We start from the raw sequence: 22,481 nt of genomic DNA on the forward strand, positions 1-22,481 counted from the left end.
TAGTCTATATCGCGATTTTTAATTCAAGTGTACTGAACCGCTTTCTATTTATTCCTCAAAAATATACAGTAAAATCCTTTTTTATGACTGGATTTCGTCAGCATTTTAGGGGGGACGGGGTGTCGTTATGGGGGGGGCGGGCCGCCCCCCTAAAACAATGGTAGGGGAAACACTGGAAGCACATACTTTTTGAGGAAAACCGTAGCCAGTGATGCTGCAGTTCCTTCATTGTCTTCACTCTCACTGCCGCTGTCCACTGTATCAGAGGCCCAATCTTCACTCTCGTTATCATCACTGTCTGACTCTTCACCCTGACACAAAGACGTGAATCGTGAACACATGTTCATGGAAGTCACACAGAACAATTCGAAAAGTCATTTTGGGGTAATTGATCGACAAACGTTGAGTGTTTGGACTTACAGCGGCACCCTTGAGGAACTTGCTGGCCTCCGGTGCTTTCTTCTCCTCTTCCAGAGGCTTCTTCTTCATAAAACTTTTGGCAGTGACGTCATCATCGTCATCATCATCACTACTACTCTCAGAAGATCCTACACATCAGCGGAGCAAAGAAAGAGTAAATGAACAAGTCATAAGACACACCATTACAATATTTCATTATACAACAGCAGCTCAAAGATAATGAAGAAGGCTAACCACTGCCAACGTCATCCTTCTCCTCCTCCTCGTCAGCTGACTGCTCAGGGTTCTGCAATAAAACAAAGCAAACGTGAGACTGACAGCAAAACAAAAAAAGACAATGAAACAAAAGCATGTGGTATAAATTACTATTTATTTTAATTACACTAATGACAATTGAAGGATAAAATACTTTATTCTTATGAGAGAAAAGTTTCTTTGAAATTCTACAGGGTTTCTTAAGATCCTTTTTAAGATAACTTGTATGTCCATCCAAACAATCTCAAAGTAAATCACATCTAAGATTATTTTACTTAATTAAATAGGCTGGTGCAGACATTCAACTGCAAAACAACAAGTTTCAAATACTCAACCCAATTTTATATATGTATGTATTGACTAAAACGTCATGTACTAATACATTAATGCCTACCAATTAGAAGTTGATCAATATAGCATTTTGCTTATTTGATAATAGTGTGTTTAAAGAAAGACATTAAAAAGATTATTGTGATGATTCTATTCAAATCTACACTGAATGTTTTTAGTCTTTTCTTCCTTTGACATTGCGACCCAAAAAGCAGCCACAAGAGTCTATGATGAAGTAAATGCCAGGTACAGTTTATCAAGCAACCAAAATATCCAGATTTTATTATTATTATTTTTTTTTGCATTAACAGAACTTTTAAATATAAACAAAACCGAAATTCATTAGGACTCTTATTATGAAATGTCTATGCTTCCAGCTGCTCACTCAAAAAGATGGAGATAAAATATACCTTCTGACAATCATCTACAACTAATTACAATATAATTAGATATGGTAAGATATGGTACTCGCGGTAAATCGTAGAAAAAAAAAAGGAAGAGATTTAGACAAAAAAAAAAAAACTAACTGTGTTGAGCTATAGAACAATGAATAGTTTTCTGCCGATGAATAACAGTTGCTCACACATCTAAAAAACATATATATTAAAACATATATATTAAAGCATCTTTGGTGTTTCCATGGTTGACCACAAAATAGCAAAAATCGAGGGTAACGCAGGTATGACACGGTTCATGTCCTGCTTATTTCTCTGGATTTAAACTTTCTTAGAAACATTTAGGATAATATAAGTACACAAATCAACAAAATACATAACATTGTTCTAATTTTGATCCAAAGAAATCGTACTTTAAGACTTAAGGACCGAGTGAAACCCAGTAAACATTCTTAAACACGCTCATATACAAATAACATTTCGGCTCCAGTTCAGTACCTCTTTATAGCTGACGATCTCGGTTTCAAAGTCCCTGTTGTATTTGCGGATCTTCTGGCGCAGTGTGCTCAAGGCTTTGGCGTTGTTTTTGTTCATCTTCTTCTTCCCCTCCTTGTCCTCCCATAGCTATAATGAAAGCAAACTCTGTTGAATGCTCATGAAGAAGCAATTAAAGGGATAGTTCACCCAAAAATCATTTACTCATCCTCAAGTTGTCCCAAACCTGTATGAGTTTCTTTCTTCTGCTGAACACAAAAGATGATATTTTGAAGAATGTCTGTAGCCAAACAGTATATCGAGGCTATGGAAGTCAATGGAGCGCATCAACTTTTTGGTTACCAAAAATTCTTTAAAATATCTTCCTTAGTGTTCAGCAGAAGAAAGAAATGTATAAAGCTTTGGAAGTAAATAACAACATAAATGTAATCTTTTGGCAAACGATGCCTTTAACCATGTGACTTTGGATTTCCTGCTGGCTCCTGATCTACAGACCTGGTTGAGATAGTCCTCCAGATCAGCTAGCAGCCGGATGTAGAACTGCGGCACACCCTCTTTGTCCACGATGGCTTTGCTTTTGATGAACGCCCGACACAACTGCTCAAACTCCTCCAGACATTTGGATATGTCTCGGATCTTCATGGCATTGCGGATCGTCTTGATGAAGTTGGTGAGCTCCTCAAACCTGAAGCGCAACGGACAGCGATGCGTTTATAACTGAGGTCAGTGTGAGCACTCCTTAATTCTCAAGTCCCGACGTTTTACGTTTGGCATCCCACACTCACCTCTTGTCCTTGGCACTGCGCACCACTCTTTTGGTGTCCTCCTCATCATCGCTCAGCAACAGGGACCTAAAGAGACACCAGCAGAGTCACTACTGCGTCACTACTGATCACATCATCACATAACGACACACCCTTGTCACATTTCCTTGCTTTTCAGACCAGGAGACAGGAGAGTACGACAAACTTGATTTTTCAATGCTATTTGCCCATTGTGATGAAAACATTCCATGATTGCGCATTAGAAGTCGACCAATGTATTGTTTTTTACCGATTAATCGGCACCAATAACAGTTGCGTTGTGGATATATCAGCAATGGTTTTTAATATATCCAATAAAGACAATTACTTTGTTTATAATTAATTTTGGTACTTTAGAATTGCAATGATGATGAATTCTGTGCTGATAATCAGAAAAATAACTGCAAATTGTAAAATAACTGGAAATTTGTAAAATATAAAAAATGTATACAAAAAAAATAGGTCAACATGATTTACTTTAATGGTGTGAAATTATAGTGAATAATTATGTAATATGTAAATATAATTTCCCTGATTTGAAAAGCAAAATGTGGCTAAAATGTATATGGCACAATTATAGCCGTTCTCTCAAGAAATGAATAGATTGAATAACCGCAATCAGAAAATTAATCAACTAAGAAACCAAAATCATCCGTATTATCACAAGTATCAAAAATTATGATAACTTTTAATGCATTTTAATTTATTTTCATGTGCCACATTATCTCAATATATGTTTTAAATGCCAGTTTTGTATTTTAATTTACTTTTGGTAATTACAAAACATGCTTAAAGTTAAGTCAACAACACAGTTCATTTTCTAATAAAGTTAAGCACTATCTAATATTAGTAAGAGATTTGTTTTATTTATTTATTCATATTTATTTTCAAATCTACCGGCCGAGCAATAGGTTATCTGACATATTTTACCATTTTAGTTACTGGCAAAATCAAAAACAGACAATCTGTAGTTCCCACAACTTTACAAAGAGAAAAAAAATAAATTGGAAGCAGTCAAATCTCAGTTGTTTCAGAAACATGTTTGCATGCAAAGCAAAATAATAACAATAATAATATATATGTATATAGTTTGCAGTGTGTGAAACGCAGACTCACTGCTTGTTGAAAGCAGTCCCGGTGGCTTTGGGGGTGATCTCATCGGCAGACGAGGATTCCTCCGACTCACTGTCGGATTTAGCGAAGAAACGGGACATAATAGACGGCTGTTAAAACTGAAATGAGAAATACAGATATGAGAGCGGTCAATACTTTCTCAAACCCACCAGGCTTTGTTTAGAAGCAAGTAGGCTAACTCTATAATGAAGCCTACAGTATCATATTTGATACATGAATTACAAAGGGCTCTAAATGATCAAAACCATCAAAATGATGGTGGAAAACCTGTATGCCTTATTTAATCTGAATGATATTTTATACAAATAAAAGGCCTTTTAGTATAATTGTAAACATGTCTTTCTGCTCGGAAATCTTGACTGATTTTTCTAAAGTAAATGAAAGAATAACTTTTAATCTTTTATATTGTAATTAGAACTTGACTTTTTTTCTTTTTTACATACATGCATCAAATTTGAGCCATTAGGCTTTTGAGGAAGGTTTATTTGCACGTGATCTCATGAATCCTTGTATTGCATTGTATAATAAAACTTAAAACTACAGAGCTTTGATCATATAATAAACTAAGGATTTAAATATAATCTTACCAAGACATATTGTTGACAGATATAGTGACTGACGACTGAAATGTAACGTTAAATGCATTTTATGCAAGTAACGTTAGTTTGTTAAGTTGTACACTTATTTGACCTATACATTTTCCGAATTTCATCAACTTTTTTGGCCATAGAACTTTAATATATTTTTGCTGTATCATACATTCGAGCCATAAAAGCCTGTGATGTACCAAATATAATACAAAACACATAATGTTACAGACTTACAGTTTCACTTCATTTCAATAATCTGTAATAGAAAATAAATGTATCATACTCCAGGCTTTACAGTTTTCAGGGCCATGCGTTAGAAAATGACTAGGAAGTTTAAAACAAAGTCCTTATGTAGTTACTAAACTAAAAAAAATAGTAAATATTTAAGAAAAACTCTAATCAAGAAACACATCAGATAACACTAACGCTGCTGCTCCATTTGCTGATGAATGAACTTACTAGACTCACCTCACTAGTTCACAGAGAAAAGGCCAAATATATGAGCATTCATGGACATAAACTATAACCATAGGACATTTGGTGGGAATAGAAACATATGTGACGCATAATAAACGATTGCTGACTAGTTACATCAGTACATCGCCGAAAGCGTGCCGACCGCGACCGGCTGTGTGAGGCCTAACGGGACCGTGACTGCATGTGTACGCAAGTCCTACAGACCCGACAGGTAAACTAAATGACAGAACGTACCTGTTATGTGCTGGAAACGTAAGATTCCTCGTTTGTAATTTCCCTTTGTGTAGATTTTAGATCCAGATTTGCAATTTAGTCAGCACAATTGACGGCGTGCGTCAAAGCCCTGTACTTCCAGAGAGAGAGGAAGCGAATCGATAGAAGCGCCAAACCTACAGGTCACGTGCTCTACCGCCACAGGGTGGCCTGGAGCAGAACTACACAAAACATACAAAATTAGATATTTTTCTTATTTTCAAATAGTTTTATTACCTGACCCTTCAGATATTGTTATAATGCTACCATTCTATATATATGGTGATCCATAAAAAAGGCCATGTTGGTTCCCACTTCGTTCGTGACTTATAAATTTACAATTTTCTGAGAGCTCCGACTTGGTCCATGTTACCGCTGCAACTTAATTCCGAGTCCGTGAATAGCTCCGAGTAGAACGTCACGTGCTGTCATCTCGAAATTACGGTAATGATGGATGGCGTGAACACAACAAAAGTTTAAACGAACAGCATTTAAAATAGAACTCTTTAGTAACATTATAAATGTATTTACTGTCATTTTTAATCAATTTTAATGCATTCTTGCTGACTAAAAGTATTACTTAAATTTTTACCAATCCCAAACTTTTGAAAAATAGTATTGAATTGAATATGCTACACAAAAATGCGTAAACTATATAGCATCTTTAAGGTTCATTAACTAATAGCAGAATAGCACAGAAGCCATTTAAAATAACTTGTCACTTTTGGTATTTCAAATCACAATTGCTGAAGTTGTCCCAACGTGATCTAAAACTAGTTATTTTTACACACATTGTGTGACTCCAATTTTCAATTAGAAAAATATTTGATAGAGTGGATGAAATAACTGGACGAGTTGACCAGGCAGAACATCTGACAAATTGATGAGGAAAACCAGACAAATCACATCTTAAATTCATACAAAAGTACATTTTATTTTCACAAATTAAAAATAAAAATCAACAATAAGTCCTATAGAGAAAACAGTCAAGAGGGAAAAAGCTAATTTTCTAAATCCAGTTTGGTTTGTATGCGTGTCGTGTTCATGTTTTCCAGTGTAGTTAATGTCCATATACATTTATATATATCTGCGTCTGCAGTCGTTTCCTTCACAAAACTCAAAAGCTGTGAAACTGCTTGGTGAAAACAGATAACTGTAAAGTATAATCAAAGCAGGAAATATGTCATACCAATTCTCTAACACATTTACAACTTGCGTGAGAAGAGAACGTACAGAAAGAAAATGAATAAAAAAATGTCCAAAAACCTGTTTTAACCTGCCGTTTCAAAACGCAGCTTTCCGAGGAACGTGTGAAACGCCACCTTCCCTTACTGCTATTCACATTCATAATAAACGTCTACATCTACAGCTTACAATGAGTGTGAGAGCGAGAGATTTCACAGCAGTGGGTGAGAATATAATGCCAATGTGTGTCTTGATGGCAGAGTTGAAGAATGTGAAAGTGGATGGAAAGTACAAAAAAAAAAAGGAATATTATAGAGAAAGTAAAAAAAAAAAGAAGCACAATTAAGACAGTTGGGCAGGGAAAGGGAAACAGAAATACAAGTACACACAGGGCTCCACTTCCTGTTGAGAGTGCTTGCGTCCTAAGGACACAGGAAGCTCACAGGAAGTAGTCAGCAACTGGCTTTTTGGAGGGAATGCCTCTCGTTTCTTGTGGAGCAGCTTCGAATATGATGAATTCTTTCTGCAGGTGCTCGTCAAGCTCCAAGATTGCCGCCACATTACCACATCTGTGACAAAGAAAAGGGGACATCACTATGTTAAATAATTACAAATAGAGTGTGTGCGCGTGACATCACCATCGACCGCAGTTACTCACAGTGAGTGGCAAAAAGACTGAGCGGCTGTATTAGTTCAGCGTGAATGAATGCCGCGAAAAACAAACACAACACATATAAAGTGGGAAAGAGCTTTGCGATTGACAGTACAACTAGATTTGACAAAAAAAAAAAAAAAAAAAATATCCGAGGTATATTTTTACAGACTGCTATAGAAAGAGGAGCAAATGGATCGCTGCAATTCACAGAAACAACTGGACTCCAGTCAGCGAAAGGTGGATTTGCAGTTATCATTGTGTGTCAATATGCTGAATTTAGCTGTAAAACCACACCCATATATTTTGTATAGTTATACATATATTTTATATATATATATATATATATATATATATATATATATGAACAACTCATCAATTAAATATTTATCATTGCATATTCTGCATTATTGGATGTAATAAACACTGACCAAAAAAACTATAAAGTTTTATGGCTGGACGATATGATGATATATATAACACTGATATAAGTGATCACACGGATTTAGACCTACCTATATTGTATTTATATAAAGCGTTCACAAGCAAATTTGCTTTATGTTTACTTTAGGTCTATATTGCTTTTATTTCCACAGTGTGGAAATCAGGCAAACATAAATGTCCGGCAACACGATTCCTGGCTACATCCATGGATCACCGGATCTTTAGTAAGTTGTAAGGAACACTATATTGAGTCCAACATTTAGTTTAAACTGATAAAATTGTTCGTTTTAGTTGCATTTTCGCAGTTTCCCCTATTAAATCCAGTCACGCAGCAGATCTTTTGCCACTCAGTCAGGCTGAGGGGGTTTGTTCTGGCGGGAAAGTGACGTCAATGCATTCCCTCTATTATATATATATATATATATATATATATTTTTTTTTTAAAGTTGAAATGAAAAATAAAACATTGAAAACGACTACTAAAACATTACTCACATTCAAGGATTTCACTAACTTACTAAAAACTGACGTAGCAAGTCAATAAATAAACACACAAACCAAACTATGGCGAAAAAGACACTAGAAAAAAAAAAAAAGCTATTGAATAAAAAAAATAAACTTTTTTACTTCAACAATTTGCCAAGGAAATGTTTCTCATTTTCAGTTAGTCTAACTTGATGCACTGAAAAAAGTAAAAACTAAAACTATTAAAATATAGACATAAAAAAAATAAAATAAAAACAAGATGCAATTACTTAAACTTTTAAATAAAAAACAAATTCAAAATGTCAATAAACACTATAATGTAGGGGTGATACACGATACACGTATTCATATTGAACCGGTTTGGTTTTCAGTACGCATTTTTAAACCGAACGGTTCGTTCGACCATTTTTCCGGCCGACCGACAGTTCGTTATTTAAAATGTAGGCACGTCGCGCGTGGCAGGCGCGCTCATAGATGCTAGCATGACCACAACATTGCCCAACATCAAATGGCAAATGTAATGTAAGCGAAACGAAACTGAGCTACTCGTTATTGTGTGGTTGACGGACCATTTTTCAGTTTGGACCAATGCAGCGGGAGCCGATCTTAAAAGTCCCCGTGAACCGGAAGTTGCAAACGAATTTTCTCCAGTGTTGTGACGCATTTTTTTCAACTAGCACCTGATTGGATCAAGAAAAATGGTTTCATTCTGAAATAGAGGATGACGCAAGTTTACACACGCTGTCAATCAATGCTCGTTTGGCACTCGCAAACACACAGCAGCTGTCAGTTGGAGGGGCGTGGTTATGGATGTTAAGGAGACACCCAAACCATAAAGCCTATGTCATCGGTCAAGGTCCTCCAATGCAGAGGGGAGGGGCATTTTCAAAATTTGATTAAAGATTGCGAAGCCAAAAAATTTTTTTGTGTGGATTGACTTGCATGTATGAATTGTTCACCACAAAACGATCAATTTAGGCAAACAAAGTAAGTACGGTCAATTTTGATTTCATGGGGACTTTAATCATCAGCACTGTTACTACACAGCCAAATCCAGTAAAGAAAGCATTTGAATTCACCACTGAAGTAAACATCGCTGCGAGATCTAGTGAGAAACATTCACATTTCTCCGTTATTAACGGATCGAACAGCGCTGACGTTGAAACCAGGAACAAACATTGTGCCATGAATGAACTATCCAGTGTCCACAGATCAGCAACATTCACCATAGATTTACTGTATAACACTACTAACTGTAACCATGGAAGATTGGCAGGAACGGTAGGCTATAATGCTTTCAAGTAACATCACGTCGGTTTTATTATACATTATGAATAAAATTGATTCCCTCAAATGTTAATCTGAACTAACTAAACCTTTATTTATAACTACAATATTACATGTCATTTTGTCCAAGGAGCTGTTTTGTTTTATATGATCCTGAGAAAAGTCAAGTATAGCTCCATCATTGCTCAAAGTAAAAAAAAAATTAAAAAAAAAAAATCATACTTTATGATGTTAGTTTTAATAGAAATATAATTTTAAAAAAAAATCATATCAAGGACATTTCTCTTGCATTTCTTTCTTTTTGTTATATCGAACCGAACCGGGAATTTTGTGAACCGTTACACCCCTACTATAATGGTAACACGGACCCATCTCTACTCTCAGCACTGTGGGACATGACCCACCTGTAGCAGTAATTCGGAGCGGACCACACAGTGAGAACAGTCTCGTTGAAGTGCCACTTGTACCCTTCCATGACAAGCTGGTGCGCCCTGCAAATCATGTCGATGTCGTTGGCGGCGTTGAACTGGGCCACGACGTCACTGCCGAACAGATATCCGGCACCTCGCGGACTGACGCCCCAGCCGGTGGTGTCTGAGCCAGACGGGATACATACATATAATGAGATGATGATGAAGCACATATCTGCGCTATTCAAGAAATCAGAATTACCTTCAGGATCAGACCACAAAAGATCACACATGGGCCCGTCATGAGGCACTTCCTGTTTCCTGTCGATGGTTCTGATCTGGTCCAGAGTCTGGATTGAGGGCGACAGGCCTCCGTGTACACAGAAGATCTGGAGGGGGTCGCAAGATGAAAAACCAATCCAAGTCAGGCCAGTGTTAAGGAAACAAGAGATAAAGGGCTAGTTAACCCCCCAAAATTCGATTCGATTTACATTTTTTGGTTGAACTATCCCGTTAACAACCAAACAAACAGAAAGACTCACTTTTCCATCAATGATGGCGGAGAGGGACAGGTAGTCGAAGATCTCAGTGCAGTACCTCCATACCGTGACCGAGCCGTATTTTCTCAAACACTCATCGTAAAAGCCGTACACCTGTGTGATCTGTCTGGACTCGTGATTTCCCCGAATCAGGGTGATTCTGTCTGGATAACGCACCTGGAGGAGCCAATACACATGAATGAGGTTCGATTATAACAGCATCATATTTCATTACAGACGTCCTATGAGTAACACAATGACAATACCTTGAGGGCAAGAAGTAGCAGAAAGGTCTCGACACTGTAAAACCCTCTGTCCACAAAATCTCCCATGAAGAGGTAGTTTGTTTCTGGAACATCGCCTCCCACCTGAACAGATTTTTAAACACCAATTTATTGATCAATTACTAATAGATTAGTCAGTATATTCTAGTTTACTCTCACCATGTCATCCAAGATGTCCATGTCTTCTTCAGTCGAAAAGAAATTAAGGTTTTTGATGAAAACATTCCAGGATTTTCTCCATATAATGGACTTCAATGGGAACCAAACGGTTCAAGGTCCAAATGACAGTTTCAGTGCAAACTGTTCAAAGGGCTTTAAACGATTCAAGACGATGAATAAGGGTCTTATCAAGCGAAAAACTAAGCATCAAAATGAACAAATCTTTTCCCTAGTCAACTCGTTCATTTCGTTCGTTGAATGAACCAAATGACACGGAAAAAAGATTCGTTCATTTTGATAAACGAGTTCGAACAGGAGAGTCACGAACGCGCATCACAGAACAGAGCAAGGCGAGCATTTGAGCTTATAAAACGTAAACTTTTTTTTTTAAATGAGCGATCGTTTTGCTTAAGACCCTTAATTCATTGATAATTCATCGTCTGAAATCGTTTAAAGCCCTTTGAACAGTTTGCACTGAAACGGTCTTTTGGACCTTGAACCGTTTGGTTCCCATTGAAGTCCATTATATGGAGAAAAATCCTGGAATGTTTTCATCAAAAACCTTCATTTCTTTTCAACTGAAGAAAGAATGACATGGACATCTTGGATGACATGGGGTGGGTGAGTCAATTATCAGTTAACTCCTTTAACTGCACCACTGATTTGATTCCAACTAAGGGTACATTTACACAAATGGAAAAAAAGTCATTTGTATTTTTTGACAATGCAGTCAAAATGACCCTGTTCACACAGATCCGTGAAAACAACTACAGCCGCTGTATTTTGTTGCCAGGCCAGTAGTTGGCGCTGTCCCTTTGTAAAGAAATGCTATGAAACAGAGGCTGCATCTTCCTGCCTAATCAGGCAATGACTTGAGCCAAGTTTCCACCACAAGAACTTTACCAACACACAGTCCCTAGTTCTTGGGGACTCAGTGTGTTTCCATAAATATTTCCCCTTCAGGAAGTCCCTGCTTGCGAGATTAGGGCTGGGCAATATGGCCAAAAAAATAAAAAATATCACGATAATTTTTTTTATATCAGTCGATATTAATATATATATATATATATATATATATATATAAAATTTCCATGCACTTCTTGGCTTTACTTTTCATGAAAAATAACTTACCCTAAACAATTCTTTCAGGTCATAAAACTGCCCATGGATATCACCACACACCTGAAGAGAAGAAAGCGGTTTTTACTTTTCATTTACATGATCACATCATTCTTAATCTTGAAATCATTGAAGATATGAAACATTAAAGATAAAGAATGCACCGTATCAAATCTTTTGATTTTAATAATGTATTCGTAAGTGTTGAAATTAACATTAAATATAGCTGCGAGCAGCGATGGCGGGCCCAAGCCGGTGGCACCGCAACCCCGGTTCCTTTAGTTACCTAAAGGCACCCGGGTAGCGGTGCCGAAGGCTTTGGCCCTTTTATGATTAAATGTTAAAACGGCTTGCCATACTCTGTCATTTCGACTAGTCACAATTATGTTACAGATGCCTTAAATGATAATACAAACTATCCAAAATGTAATTACGAATAGACAGAAAGACGTTGTTGATATCTACAATGTTAATTCCGGACAGGCAAACTTAGCTTTTAAATGTTAAAAGGGCTTGCCATACAGGGACGTAGGCTCAGAGAGAGGCTCACCATATTCAAACCAAAATATCTGACTTCCTCTTGGTCCGAGCTAATGACTATGTATTAGAAAGTTGTCCGGCTTGAGGAGTACAATGTATATACCGATTTTTGTAACTGTAGATAAAACTAACAACCCCACTTTTGTCAAAAGGTGGCGCTATTTAGTCCTTGCACATTGCCCGTTTCTGAAACTTTGCACATGTCTACTGGCTAATAAATGTGATGTATCTGTTGAGTTTCAAGCAATTTCAATTTCAATTTGACTGTTGAAAAGAAGTGCGCCGATTAGATTCTCAGGATCGGTATCGGCTCTGACACTGCCATCTTTGACGAGGCTGATTCAAATTCTATATTGTGCATATATACTATTCTGTTAGGCACAAAGGCACAAAAACTTTCTAAAGTACCATAAAGTTTTTGTGTACTGTATTATTAGTGTTCTGAAGCTATTATGTGATATAGAAATTAATATTTAAGTCATTAAATTCAAGAACACAAACTTTTCCCTCTCTGCGCCTGTCAGTCATTCTCCATTCAGCATTCAAACAGCACGTCACATTCGGTTACAGTCAATGATGAAACGATCTTCAATGATTCAATGTTAATCCTATTATACTGGATCTTTAAGATAAAGGTCTAAAGGTCTATATTTTCGAATGAAGAAACTTTTTCTTGCTGGACTTTATTGCTGTAACTTAACCGTGTTACTTTCTACCGGGTGTCGGACGCTGTCGGTTAGATCACAACACTAGAGTCAGAGCACTATAATTGTTCTTCACGCACACAGTAACTGAAATTTAAAACCTTTAAAAGAAAAGGCTCAATAAACTATTGCATAGATAGATAATGTATAATACACTGTTCATAAATATGTATTTCCTTTGTGCTTTGAACTTTTCAATACGGACTCAATGCGCTGTAACTTCATGTGGCTTCAAGCACATCATTCTCCGCTCGGGATGCACATAAGTGCTTTGTGCTGCACCGTATTGGAGCCGTAATATCATAATGCAGTGACGTAATGACAGATTATTAATTGCCTTTCAATTATATGTTGCTTTATAGCAGCCATGGCTATATTTTTTTTTTATGATTTTTGTTATCTTGTTTTTCATGAATGTATTTTTCAAAAATAAGAGCAATGTGTATTATCTATTATTAATATGGTTTATAATAGCATTTTTGTCATAGATTATGACAAAGTAATCATATGATCCACCAGCGAGGAACCAGCAGAACAGAGTGAACATTCTTTCTGTTTAGTTCAATCCTACTTAATAGGAATTTATTTAAAATGCTCGCTCTACTCCACACCATTAATGTCTTGTGCGGACATCCGTATCTCGACTTTCGGTTTTAAGTAAGCGATTTAAAAGCTCCCAAGTCCCAGCGGAGTCACACGTTGATTAACCGGTGGGAATATACACAATAGGTCTACCTGAAATTGAACACAAGAGGGCAGTATAGCACTACGTATGACTCAGATTATTATTTTTTTATGAATTTTACAACAATTCTGGCTGTTTTTGAACGTAAACACAATTCTTAAATGAAAAAAAAGGAAAAATTGGGGAAGTTATAATATTTGTATAATTTAATTTAGAAACAAATGATGTATAATTACATTTTTAGAAGATATGAGGCTTTTAGTGTTTACTTTTTTGACATTACTTTAATCGTTTGCCATAGTTGCACATGTCTATTGGCTAATAAATGTGATGTATCTGTTGAGTTTCAAGCAATTTCAAGCATGCTAAGAGTCCCAAAAGCATAAAAAAATAATGTTAAAGTTTGTTTCGTTGCCACGGCAACAGTATCAAAGATATCAAAAATTCATTCACAGGTCTACATCTGCCGTGTATTTACATTATACAGATGAAGTTTAAAGCAAATCGGTTAAAAATAAGAGAGTGATTTCAAAGCATTTTGAAAGTGACACACTTCCTGCTGCCAGTTGGTGGCGCTATAACTTTGACTCACAATAGTCACATCCATGTGATCGGTCTCTTACAGCGAAAACACTGCTGAAGTTTCATCAAGATCAGTTAATGTATGCTGAAGTTATAACACACATCCTGTTCCATGATTCTCGCCATAATTTCGTTTCCTCGCCACGGCCAAAACGTTCGAGATATAAAAAATCCCGTGGCACTTTTTCATCCTTAATGTCTTGACTTCACGCTGATCGAGTTTTAGTCGAATTTGGTTCAGTGCTCTAGGAGCAATAATTTAAATTCCATTGCATGTGTTTTAAACACAACCCTAAATAGCCAACTTCCTGTTGGGCTGGGGTAAAAAGTAAGAGTGTGAAGTATATATGAAACGATGAGATCTATATGTGTACCAAGTTTCATATTATTACATGCAAGTGTGTTTGATTTATGGACCAAATTTTCAGACCAAGTTTATTGACCAAGTTAATCTGATTAATAAACTAATTATATAAAACTATTGTCAATTCACTACAATTAAACTAGTTATATGCCTTTACTTATAAAAAATAAAAATAAAAACTTATTTAAAAAATACCAGGCTTGAGAAATGTATTTTCTTTATGCAGGTCATACACACAGCAGTGAAATGGTTAAGCCCCCTCCCCCTGCACACACACACACACACAGACAGCCAGCCAGCCAGCCAAAGGCTCAGAGTGGCCATATTCAAACAAAAATATCTGAGTTTCTGTGGGTCCTAGCTAATAAGTGTCAATTAGAAAGTTGTCCGGCTCGAGGAGTACAATATACATACCAATTTTTGTAACTCTAGTTAAAACTAACCACCCCACTTTTGTCAAAAGGTGGCGCTACTGAGCCCTCACCACGCCCGTTTCTGCAACTTTGCACATGTCTACTGGCTAATAAATGTGATGTGTCTGTCGAGTTTCATGCAATTTGAAGCATGCTAAGGGTCTCAAAAGCATCCTAAAAGCATCCTAAAAGAAGGGCAAAGTTTGATGCGTCGCCACGGCAACAGTTTCAAAGATATCAAGAATCCATTCACAGGTCTACATCTGCCGTATGTTTACATTATACAGATGAAGTTTGAAGCAAATCGGGTAAAAATAAAAGGGTGATTTCAAAGCATTTTGAAAGTGACACACTTCCTGTTGCCAGTTGGTGGCGCTATAACTTTTACTCACAATAGTCACATCCATGTGATCGTCCTCTTACAGCGAGCACACTGCTGAAGTTTCATCAAGATCAGTTAATGTATGCTGAAGTTATAACACACTTCCTGTTTCACGTTTCTCGCCATGATTTCGTTTCCTCGCCACGGACAAACCGTTCGAGATATCAAAAATCCCCTCGCAAACTTTCATCCTCAATGTCTTGACTTCACGCTGACCGAGTTTCGTCGAATGTGGATCAAAGCTCTAGGAGGAGTATTTCAAATACCATTGCGAGCGTTTTACAAACAAACCTCAATAGCCGACTTCCTGTTGGGCTGGGGTAAAAAGTAAGAGCGCGAGGTATAGATGAAACGATGAGATCAACATGTGTACCGAGTTTCATATTATTACATGCAAGCGTGTTTGAGTTATGGACCGAGTGTTCGGACCCCGTTCCAGGGGGCGCTGACGAGCCCCCCTGCCACGCCCAGGTACCAGCTTCAGCCCGGCTCTGATGGCCGCGGGTTCTGACCCGTGTGCAAAGTTTCAAGAGTTTTCGAGCACGTTAAGGGCCCCAAAAGTGCCCAAAAGGTAGTAAAATAATAATTATTATAATAATAGAGAAGAAAAATAATCGCAAGGAAAACAATAGGGCCTTCGCCCTTTCAGGGCTTGGGCCCTAAATATTGATAAATGACTAAGAAGTACTTTTCATTCTTAGTTCATGTTAGGCATGTGCCGGTATCAAATTTTCATGCTGCGGTTAATTGATTGAGCTTTTATCACGGTATACGGTATTATCACGATATTTTAATGAAATTATATTTTAATGCTCAAGAAAAACAGATTCATTGTGGGTATCTAAAAAAAACCTCAACTAGCATCACAATGTATAATTGTGATTTTCAAAACATATGGTAACTAAACCAAATTGTTTAAAGTTTAGTGACAACATGTTACAATGTTTACATGGTACAATGACTGGTAGGTTACGGTTTGTATTATTCAATTAAATTCTTGGATTTGATTTCAGTCTTAATTCAATATTGACTCATTTGGATAAATATTAGGTAGGCCCCAGTCTGTTAATGTTTCTCAAGAAAAAAAATCTCTCACATACTGCTGTAAACATACAGAGAGAAATTAAATATAATATTTAGCAAAATACTCCTTGCTATTTTTTCCTAGCCAACTAATGTGCTGGTCATTAAATGGCTTTCCTGAGGTAAATGTAACGTTTTGTGACAACAGTTCTCCTGCAGTGTTACTGACCTCTTTCCGTGTTTGAAAACGCTGATTGATCGTTATTATGTACAAGTAAATATACCTTTCGGTAAGTTGTACTGTATCTTTAAATAAAAACGAAAGTGACATGATCGGTTTACTTGAACTGAGGAGCAACGATCTGTGATCAGAACCTAAGAGCTGATTTATCAATAACAACTTTCATATCAAAAGTAACCTGCTCTGTCTAGTCTGTCGGTGTCAGTGTCCTCTTTGCTCTGTGATTTTTCTCTGTGGGAGAGCGTGTGAAAAGTGTCAAATGCGTTAATCGTCTTTCAGACAGGACGCGGAATGCGCGACGCTGCCCGCTTGGTTCAACGTTGCCCTTCAGATACAACGCGATTTGCCATTTTAAAATAAGAAGTTTAACTATTTTAAACTTTAACCCCGGCGTGGTCGAGGTCGGCGGAGCAACAAAACATTCCTGCGTGTTGCGAGCGTATTCCGCGTCCTGTCTGAAAGTCTCAAGCTTGAGTCTCAAGCTGAATGCGTGAGAGTTGGCAGCCCTGCGGGGATAAATCGTCGGGAGCGTTCCGCCATGCTTCTAGTCCATGTGAGGATTGTTTACATTAGACTAGTGCGCGCTGCCCCATGCACACAGTGCTTATACATGTGGGGATTGTTTACATCAGAGTGCGTGCGTGTTTTGCGCAGCACGCAGTGTTTGAGCGGTTGATGGAAAATAAGCTAATGCGCGCTCTAAAAGTCTAAATTCAAATCTATTATTTTTCACGGTATTTTGAAGAGCCCTCGATAACAATATCGTGCATATTCATTACCGCGATTTATCGCATTACCGAATACCGGCACATGTCTAGTTCATGTTAACTAATGTAGTTAAATAATGTTAACAAAGGGAAACTGCTGTAAAGTGTCTCCTCTAAGCAGCGATTGCAGACACTTACTGTTACAGGCGAGTCCACCCTCTGTACGTTACTCTCTTCCACGAGAATCTCTCTGGAACACACAAACATTGGTGTCGTATGAGCTTATGATCAACATTAAAAGGCTTTTTAAAGCGACTGGTTTGTTTTCTACTGGTTGTAATCACCTGGCTTTGGCACACAGGGCTTTGACCTCATTTTCCTTGATGAGCTCACACCTCCTCAGCTGGTCGATCTGTCTGTCCAGATCACTCATGTCACCCATGGTGGATCGCCGAGACCGTCTAGCTGTTTCCCCCTCACACGAAACCCGTGAATACAGCTACTGTAGGACTAACAGTGTCTCTCTGTGCAATCCAAACACAGACACATGCAAACAGACACACACACACACACACCAGATGAAGAGACGTGGGGAGGTGGCGGGACCGATATGGGCACAGAAACCTGTTAGGAGTAAAGAAAACAGAGCAGGAAAAAAAATAGTTTAATAAGGTCAATTTAACTATACTATATCTTTCTCTTGTTCAAGTGATGAAAAGTCTGATGTAGTGATGAAGTTCATTAAAAAAAATCTTGTAGATCTGTGACAATTTTAAAATATTAAAACAATTCAATGGGCTTGGTTTCAGAAATATTCATTTTAAAAGAGTTGTAAGCCATGAACCAAACCAAACAGCTACGAGGAGGATCACATCATTATAAACTTTGACTTGAAGCAAAAAAAGTTAGAAAATTGGACAAAAAGATAAAGGTGCAAATTGCAAGACTGTAAACTTAAATGATTTAATAATGAGGAGAAAGAACCACAATACTATGAAGCATGGCAAATGACAACTGAAGGATGGAGAAATTTAAAGACGTTGGTTGTGTAGATTGAAACTTTTTTTTTTGTTGCAGAATCATGGGTAATGTTAGCCTGGTTAAAACCAGACCATTCTCAGTTGTAAGTAGAGCCAGGCCGATATTATCGGCCGATATTAGGCATTTTCCAAACTATCGGTATCGGCAGTTATAATGGCCGATAAATTTCAAAAATAAAATAAAAACAGACGAAACACGCTTGAACCATGTCATGAGTGTTGGAGTTGTATAGTTTGTCCACCAGAGGGCACTCTACACCGTCCCTGTTGGCAACACTCGTTGAGTTGGGCACGATACATACATTGCTTGAATAACAATTAAAAGAACATCCCCATCAGTTCTCTTAACTCAAATAAGCATGACAATTTGTGACTAATCATCTCCAGTTTCAAAAAATAAATAAATAAAATATCGTCCGATGTATCGGAATATCGGATTTTAAAACCCGGTATCGGCCTTTAAATTCCTTTATCGGTCGGGCTCTAGTTGTAAGTGAGTTATGGTCTGGCAAAGCGTCATAGACAAATCATTTCCAGAGGGACGTCACCAATTGACGTTGCGTGTAACCAATCAGAGCGATGAAGGAGATGACGTATGCAGAGCGGCAGAGAAACATCTCAGAGTGTTGTTCTTTGCACGGTTTTTAACAAGAAGGAAACGTTCAAATCGCTTAAAACAGATGCGATAGCTGATTCGAGCGAGTGATGTTAAACATCCATTGTAATGTAGGCTACAAAATCCGCTTCAAAATCCCAGCGCTGTCGTCATCGTGTAAATCCCAGCCCAGCGTTTCTAATTGGTGCCTCGATTTTGACGGATTGGAAATGGGCTTGAATGAGCTCTTTGCCAGACTAACTTTCAGAGCAAATCTAAATTTGCCGGAAGTTGTCTGGGTTTTCCCAGGCTAGGGTAATGTAGTTTTTACCAGATACTCTGCTGTCATTAGGGTTGGGTATCGTTTGAATTTGAACGATTCTGATTCCGATTCCGATTCCTTGTTTCGATTCCAGTTTCTAACGATTCTCGATTCCGATTCTTTTAAGAGGCAGGGTCAAAAAAGTTTAGCTAACCTTGCTAACCAATGGCCTTTCTGAAGGAAATAATCCTTTCTGAAGGAAATACTCCTTCTGTAAAACTACTCCTTTTGTTGATTTCGTTATTTTTAGAAAAGTGAAGCCACACTTTGGATCGCCGACGTAAGTTACTCATGTTCGACTCGCGTGGTTATGCCAACACTTCCGGTAGACGCTTCTTCGTTGGTGTTGTTCAGCGGTTTCTTCTTCCACTCGGCGGACTGCGAATATCGAAACTAGGAATCGAAATTTTAACTTTTGAACGATTCCGGGAAAAACAAAAAAGTTAGTCTCGGTTCCAATCGATACTCGATTCTCGATAGATACCCAACCCTAGCTGTCATGTATTAGTATTTGAGTTTATTGCCATATCAGCATCACCGGCTAATACATGGCAGGTACATATTGAACATTTAACATGTCATAAATAAAACTTTGTCTTGATAAAAAGCTCTGTCTCATAACATTAAAAATTGGGCAGTGCAAAAGTATATAGTTTTATAGACAAGTTGCTGGTACAGGACAATTTATACTTCTCCGCAGGGTGCGCGCAATAGGTACGACGTAGCATACGCACAGACGCGTACCATACCGCATACCCTTCGCCGTAGCATGACGCGCACCTCCTCAAAAATGTAACTACACGTCGCGATGATGTGGACCGCAAGATCTGTGATCGGTTGGCTTGGTAGCATCCTCCTACGCATTTCCGCACGTACCATCTCCTCCGTCCTCTCTCATTTCTGCCTTTTAGTTTTAGTAATTTCACTAAAATTAGTTGTTTTTCACCTCAATAAGCTCCAACTCCAACATGATCCGCTCTCTTTCAGTCGCTATTGCTTGTAGTAACCTAGCCGCGAGGAATCTAAACACTAGAGCCCGACCGATAAAGGATTTTGAAGGCCGATACCGATACAAATATTTTAAAATGTTTTAAAATCCGATATTCCGATATATATCGGCCGATGTTTTATTTATTTATTTTTTTTAAACTGGACATGATAATCACAAATTTTGTCATGCTTATTTGAGTTAAGAGAACAGATGGGGATGTTCTTTTAATTGTTATTCAAGCAATGTATGTATCGTGACCAACTCAACGAGTGTTGCCAACAGGGACGGTGTAGAGTGCCCTCTGGTGGACAAACTCCAACACTCACGACATGGTTCAAGTGTGTTTCGTCCGTATTTATTTTATTTTTGAAATATTCATATATCGGCCGATAATATCGGTCTGCCGATATATCGATCTGGCTCTACTAAACACAGTGGAACATTAAAACCCTCCGCCGCCAACTAGCGTCTCGGAGCAGTACTGCAGAGCAACCAAGACCTGAATGCAGAAATATAAATGCTTACGACAGCATTGCCTTCGCTGTACACTACGGCGCAAGTTATCCTTGACGCAGAAGTATAAATTGGCCTTAACTGCAGTATTGATATTTCAGTGATTCTTCAACCTTCAATAAATACCATGGTCATGCGTGTCTTGATTTAAAAGGGTAGAGAACTTTTCCCAATCACAGAATTTATTTATAATAATTTGTGATTTTGACATTATAACCATTCTCCTCGCCATTTCTCTAATATATAGCCTATTGGTTGATTAAAGGATTCATGTCTGAGGATGGGATTTATTTCTGCTGTCAGAAAATATTATTAAAAACCCCATGTTGAAAGGACGGGCCGGCTTAAAATTCGCAGTAGGTCGGGCTTTAATTGTTGCGATATATTGCTTAAACCAATCGCGTGCGTTGGAGGCGGGACTAACTTGTTTGTTCAACCAATTGCAAACGGGGGACTGTTTGAAAACCTGTTTATTTTGCCATACCGTGTGGTGATAGTAGTAACGCAGACTCTTGTTTTAGGTTTAACTGGCTTCTAACCGCGAGTATAACATTATTCAACGCAAATGACGTCACAGTATGACGTCACGAAAAAAGAGGCCAACAAAACGCTATTTAATCATTTTAGACTTTCTGAAAACAGTTACAAATGTTTAATGAGGGAGTAAAATCTGAATATAGTATGGTAGTAATCATCGTAACCAACAACGTCATGAGAGGAAAAATAATTAGTGAATGAGGTCAATGGCCTTTGGTAGAGAAACCTGCTGACTATGCAGCATAACTCAAGTTAAACAAGTTCTCATTTCACAGTCATAAATTACCATAATAATTTAAAAGTCAAACGAGTAAAACTAATCAAAAACGGGTAACGTTACATTCAAATCACAATAGGATGACAGTTCAATTTGGTTTCTACTTTAGCCGAGCGTTACCAAAGCTCTGTTTAAAATATAACGTTAAGCTAAAACATCATTTTAAAAATCTAAAGCCTTTCTAATCCTATACGTTGTCATAATTAATATAGGTTCTGCATAGCATGTAATAACTTCTTGGCTTGGTTCGTTTAACGTTACCTAATGTGACGGCGATTTAGACTGGCACAACTTTCCTGAAAACTCCCTATTGAATTAAATAACCTCTAAACAAGTATGATAAACACACCACCGATAATAATTAATCACCACAACGTCCTAATGTCAAACTCGACCACAATTTCTAGCCACAGGCGAATCAATCTGGAATTAGCTTAGCTAACTAGCCTGAGCAGCTAACGTTAACGTTAAAGGCCTGAGAAAATGAGCTCATCTGCCTAGACATCTGCTCAAATACACGTCCAGCTTATGCTTCTTTACCGCTTAAACCACAACAGAGTTCAAGAAATATACGAGTGGGACCTACCTTTAATCACTCCGATCAGATTTGTAAAAATAGAGCAATCAAAAGAATATAACGTCAGTTCGCTTTTTAGGGCTTCCACCCGGCTCGTCGCCGTCGGTCTTTTTCTTCCACCACCCTCTACCGGCGTCAAGCGCCTCCCTTTTGGAAAGCCACACATATGTGACGTCTGCTGCTCCTAGTGGCGTACTAACATTACAGCTTGACTCTCTCCTGCCTCCTAGTGGCGTACTTACAGCTAATGACTCTCTGCTGCTCCTGGTGGC

General features: G+C 37.8%; 2 protein-coding genes across 4 annotated transcripts in view; both read right to left on the reverse strand.

Moving 5' to 3' along the window:
- The window catches only part of eif3c (eukaryotic translation initiation factor 3, subunit C), a 29,455-nt gene extending 24,184 nt beyond the window's left edge, over positions 1–5,271 (reverse strand). For 2 of the 3 annotated variants that reach the window (XM_039657684.2, XM_039657683.2), the window contains exons 1-8: positions 5,134–5,271; positions 3,815–3,930; positions 2,681–2,746; positions 2,391–2,580; positions 1,899–2,024; positions 655–706; positions 421–548; positions 187–311 (exon numbers count right to left, since the gene is read on the reverse strand). In XM_039657684.2, the coding sequence (XP_039513618.1) occupies positions 187–311; positions 421–548; positions 655–706; positions 1,899–2,024; positions 2,391–2,580; positions 2,681–2,746; positions 3,815–3,912 (785 nt within the window). In that variant the 5' untranslated portion in view covers positions 3,913–3,930; positions 5,134–5,271. Of the gene's footprint in view, positions 1–186; positions 312–420; positions 549–654; positions 707–1,898; positions 2,025–2,390; positions 2,581–2,680; positions 2,747–3,814; positions 3,931–4,890; positions 4,931–5,133 lie in introns of those variants that run through there. The other variant, XM_089121786.1, reaches the window with a different exon arrangement.
- Positions 5,272–6,060: 789 nt separating this feature from the next.
- Positions 6,061–22,357, reverse strand: ppp4cb (protein phosphatase 4, catalytic subunit b). Its single transcript, XM_039657719.2, has 9 exons — positions 22,219–22,357; positions 17,702–17,981; positions 17,556–17,607; positions 11,729–11,779; positions 10,421–10,522; positions 10,158–10,331; positions 9,878–10,004; positions 9,610–9,799; positions 6,061–6,905 (listed from the first exon to the last, which is right to left on the reverse strand). The coding sequence occupies exons 2-9, from the start codon at positions 17,797–17,799 to the stop codon at positions 6,776–6,778; spliced, it is 924 nt and encodes a 307-aa protein (XP_039513653.1). The 5' UTR covers positions 17,800–17,981; positions 22,219–22,357; the 3' UTR covers positions 6,061–6,775.
- Positions 22,358–22,481: the final 124 nt, after the last annotated feature.

Source organism: Pimephales promelas, chromosome 17 (assembly GCF_988280905.1).
Source record: "Pimephales promelas chromosome 17, fPimPro1.hap1.1, whole genome shotgun sequence".
In the NCBI taxonomy this organism is placed as follows: Eukaryota; Metazoa; Chordata; class Actinopteri; order Cypriniformes; family Leuciscidae; genus Pimephales; species Pimephales promelas.

Coding starts and splice junctions, on each gene's coding strand:
- ppp4cb (XM_039657719.2), bottom strand. CDS start 17,799: ATGGGTGACATGAGTGATCTGGACAGACAGATCGACCAGCTGAGGAGG. Junction 10,523..11,728: donor ACCTGAAAGAATTGTTTAGG/GTAAGTTATTTT, acceptor AAATCTGTTCAG/GTGGGAGGCGATGTTCCAGA. Junction 9,800..9,877: donor TTTGTGGTCTGATCCTGAAG/GTAATTCTGATT, acceptor CGTCTGGCTCAG/ACACCACCGGCTGGGGCGTC.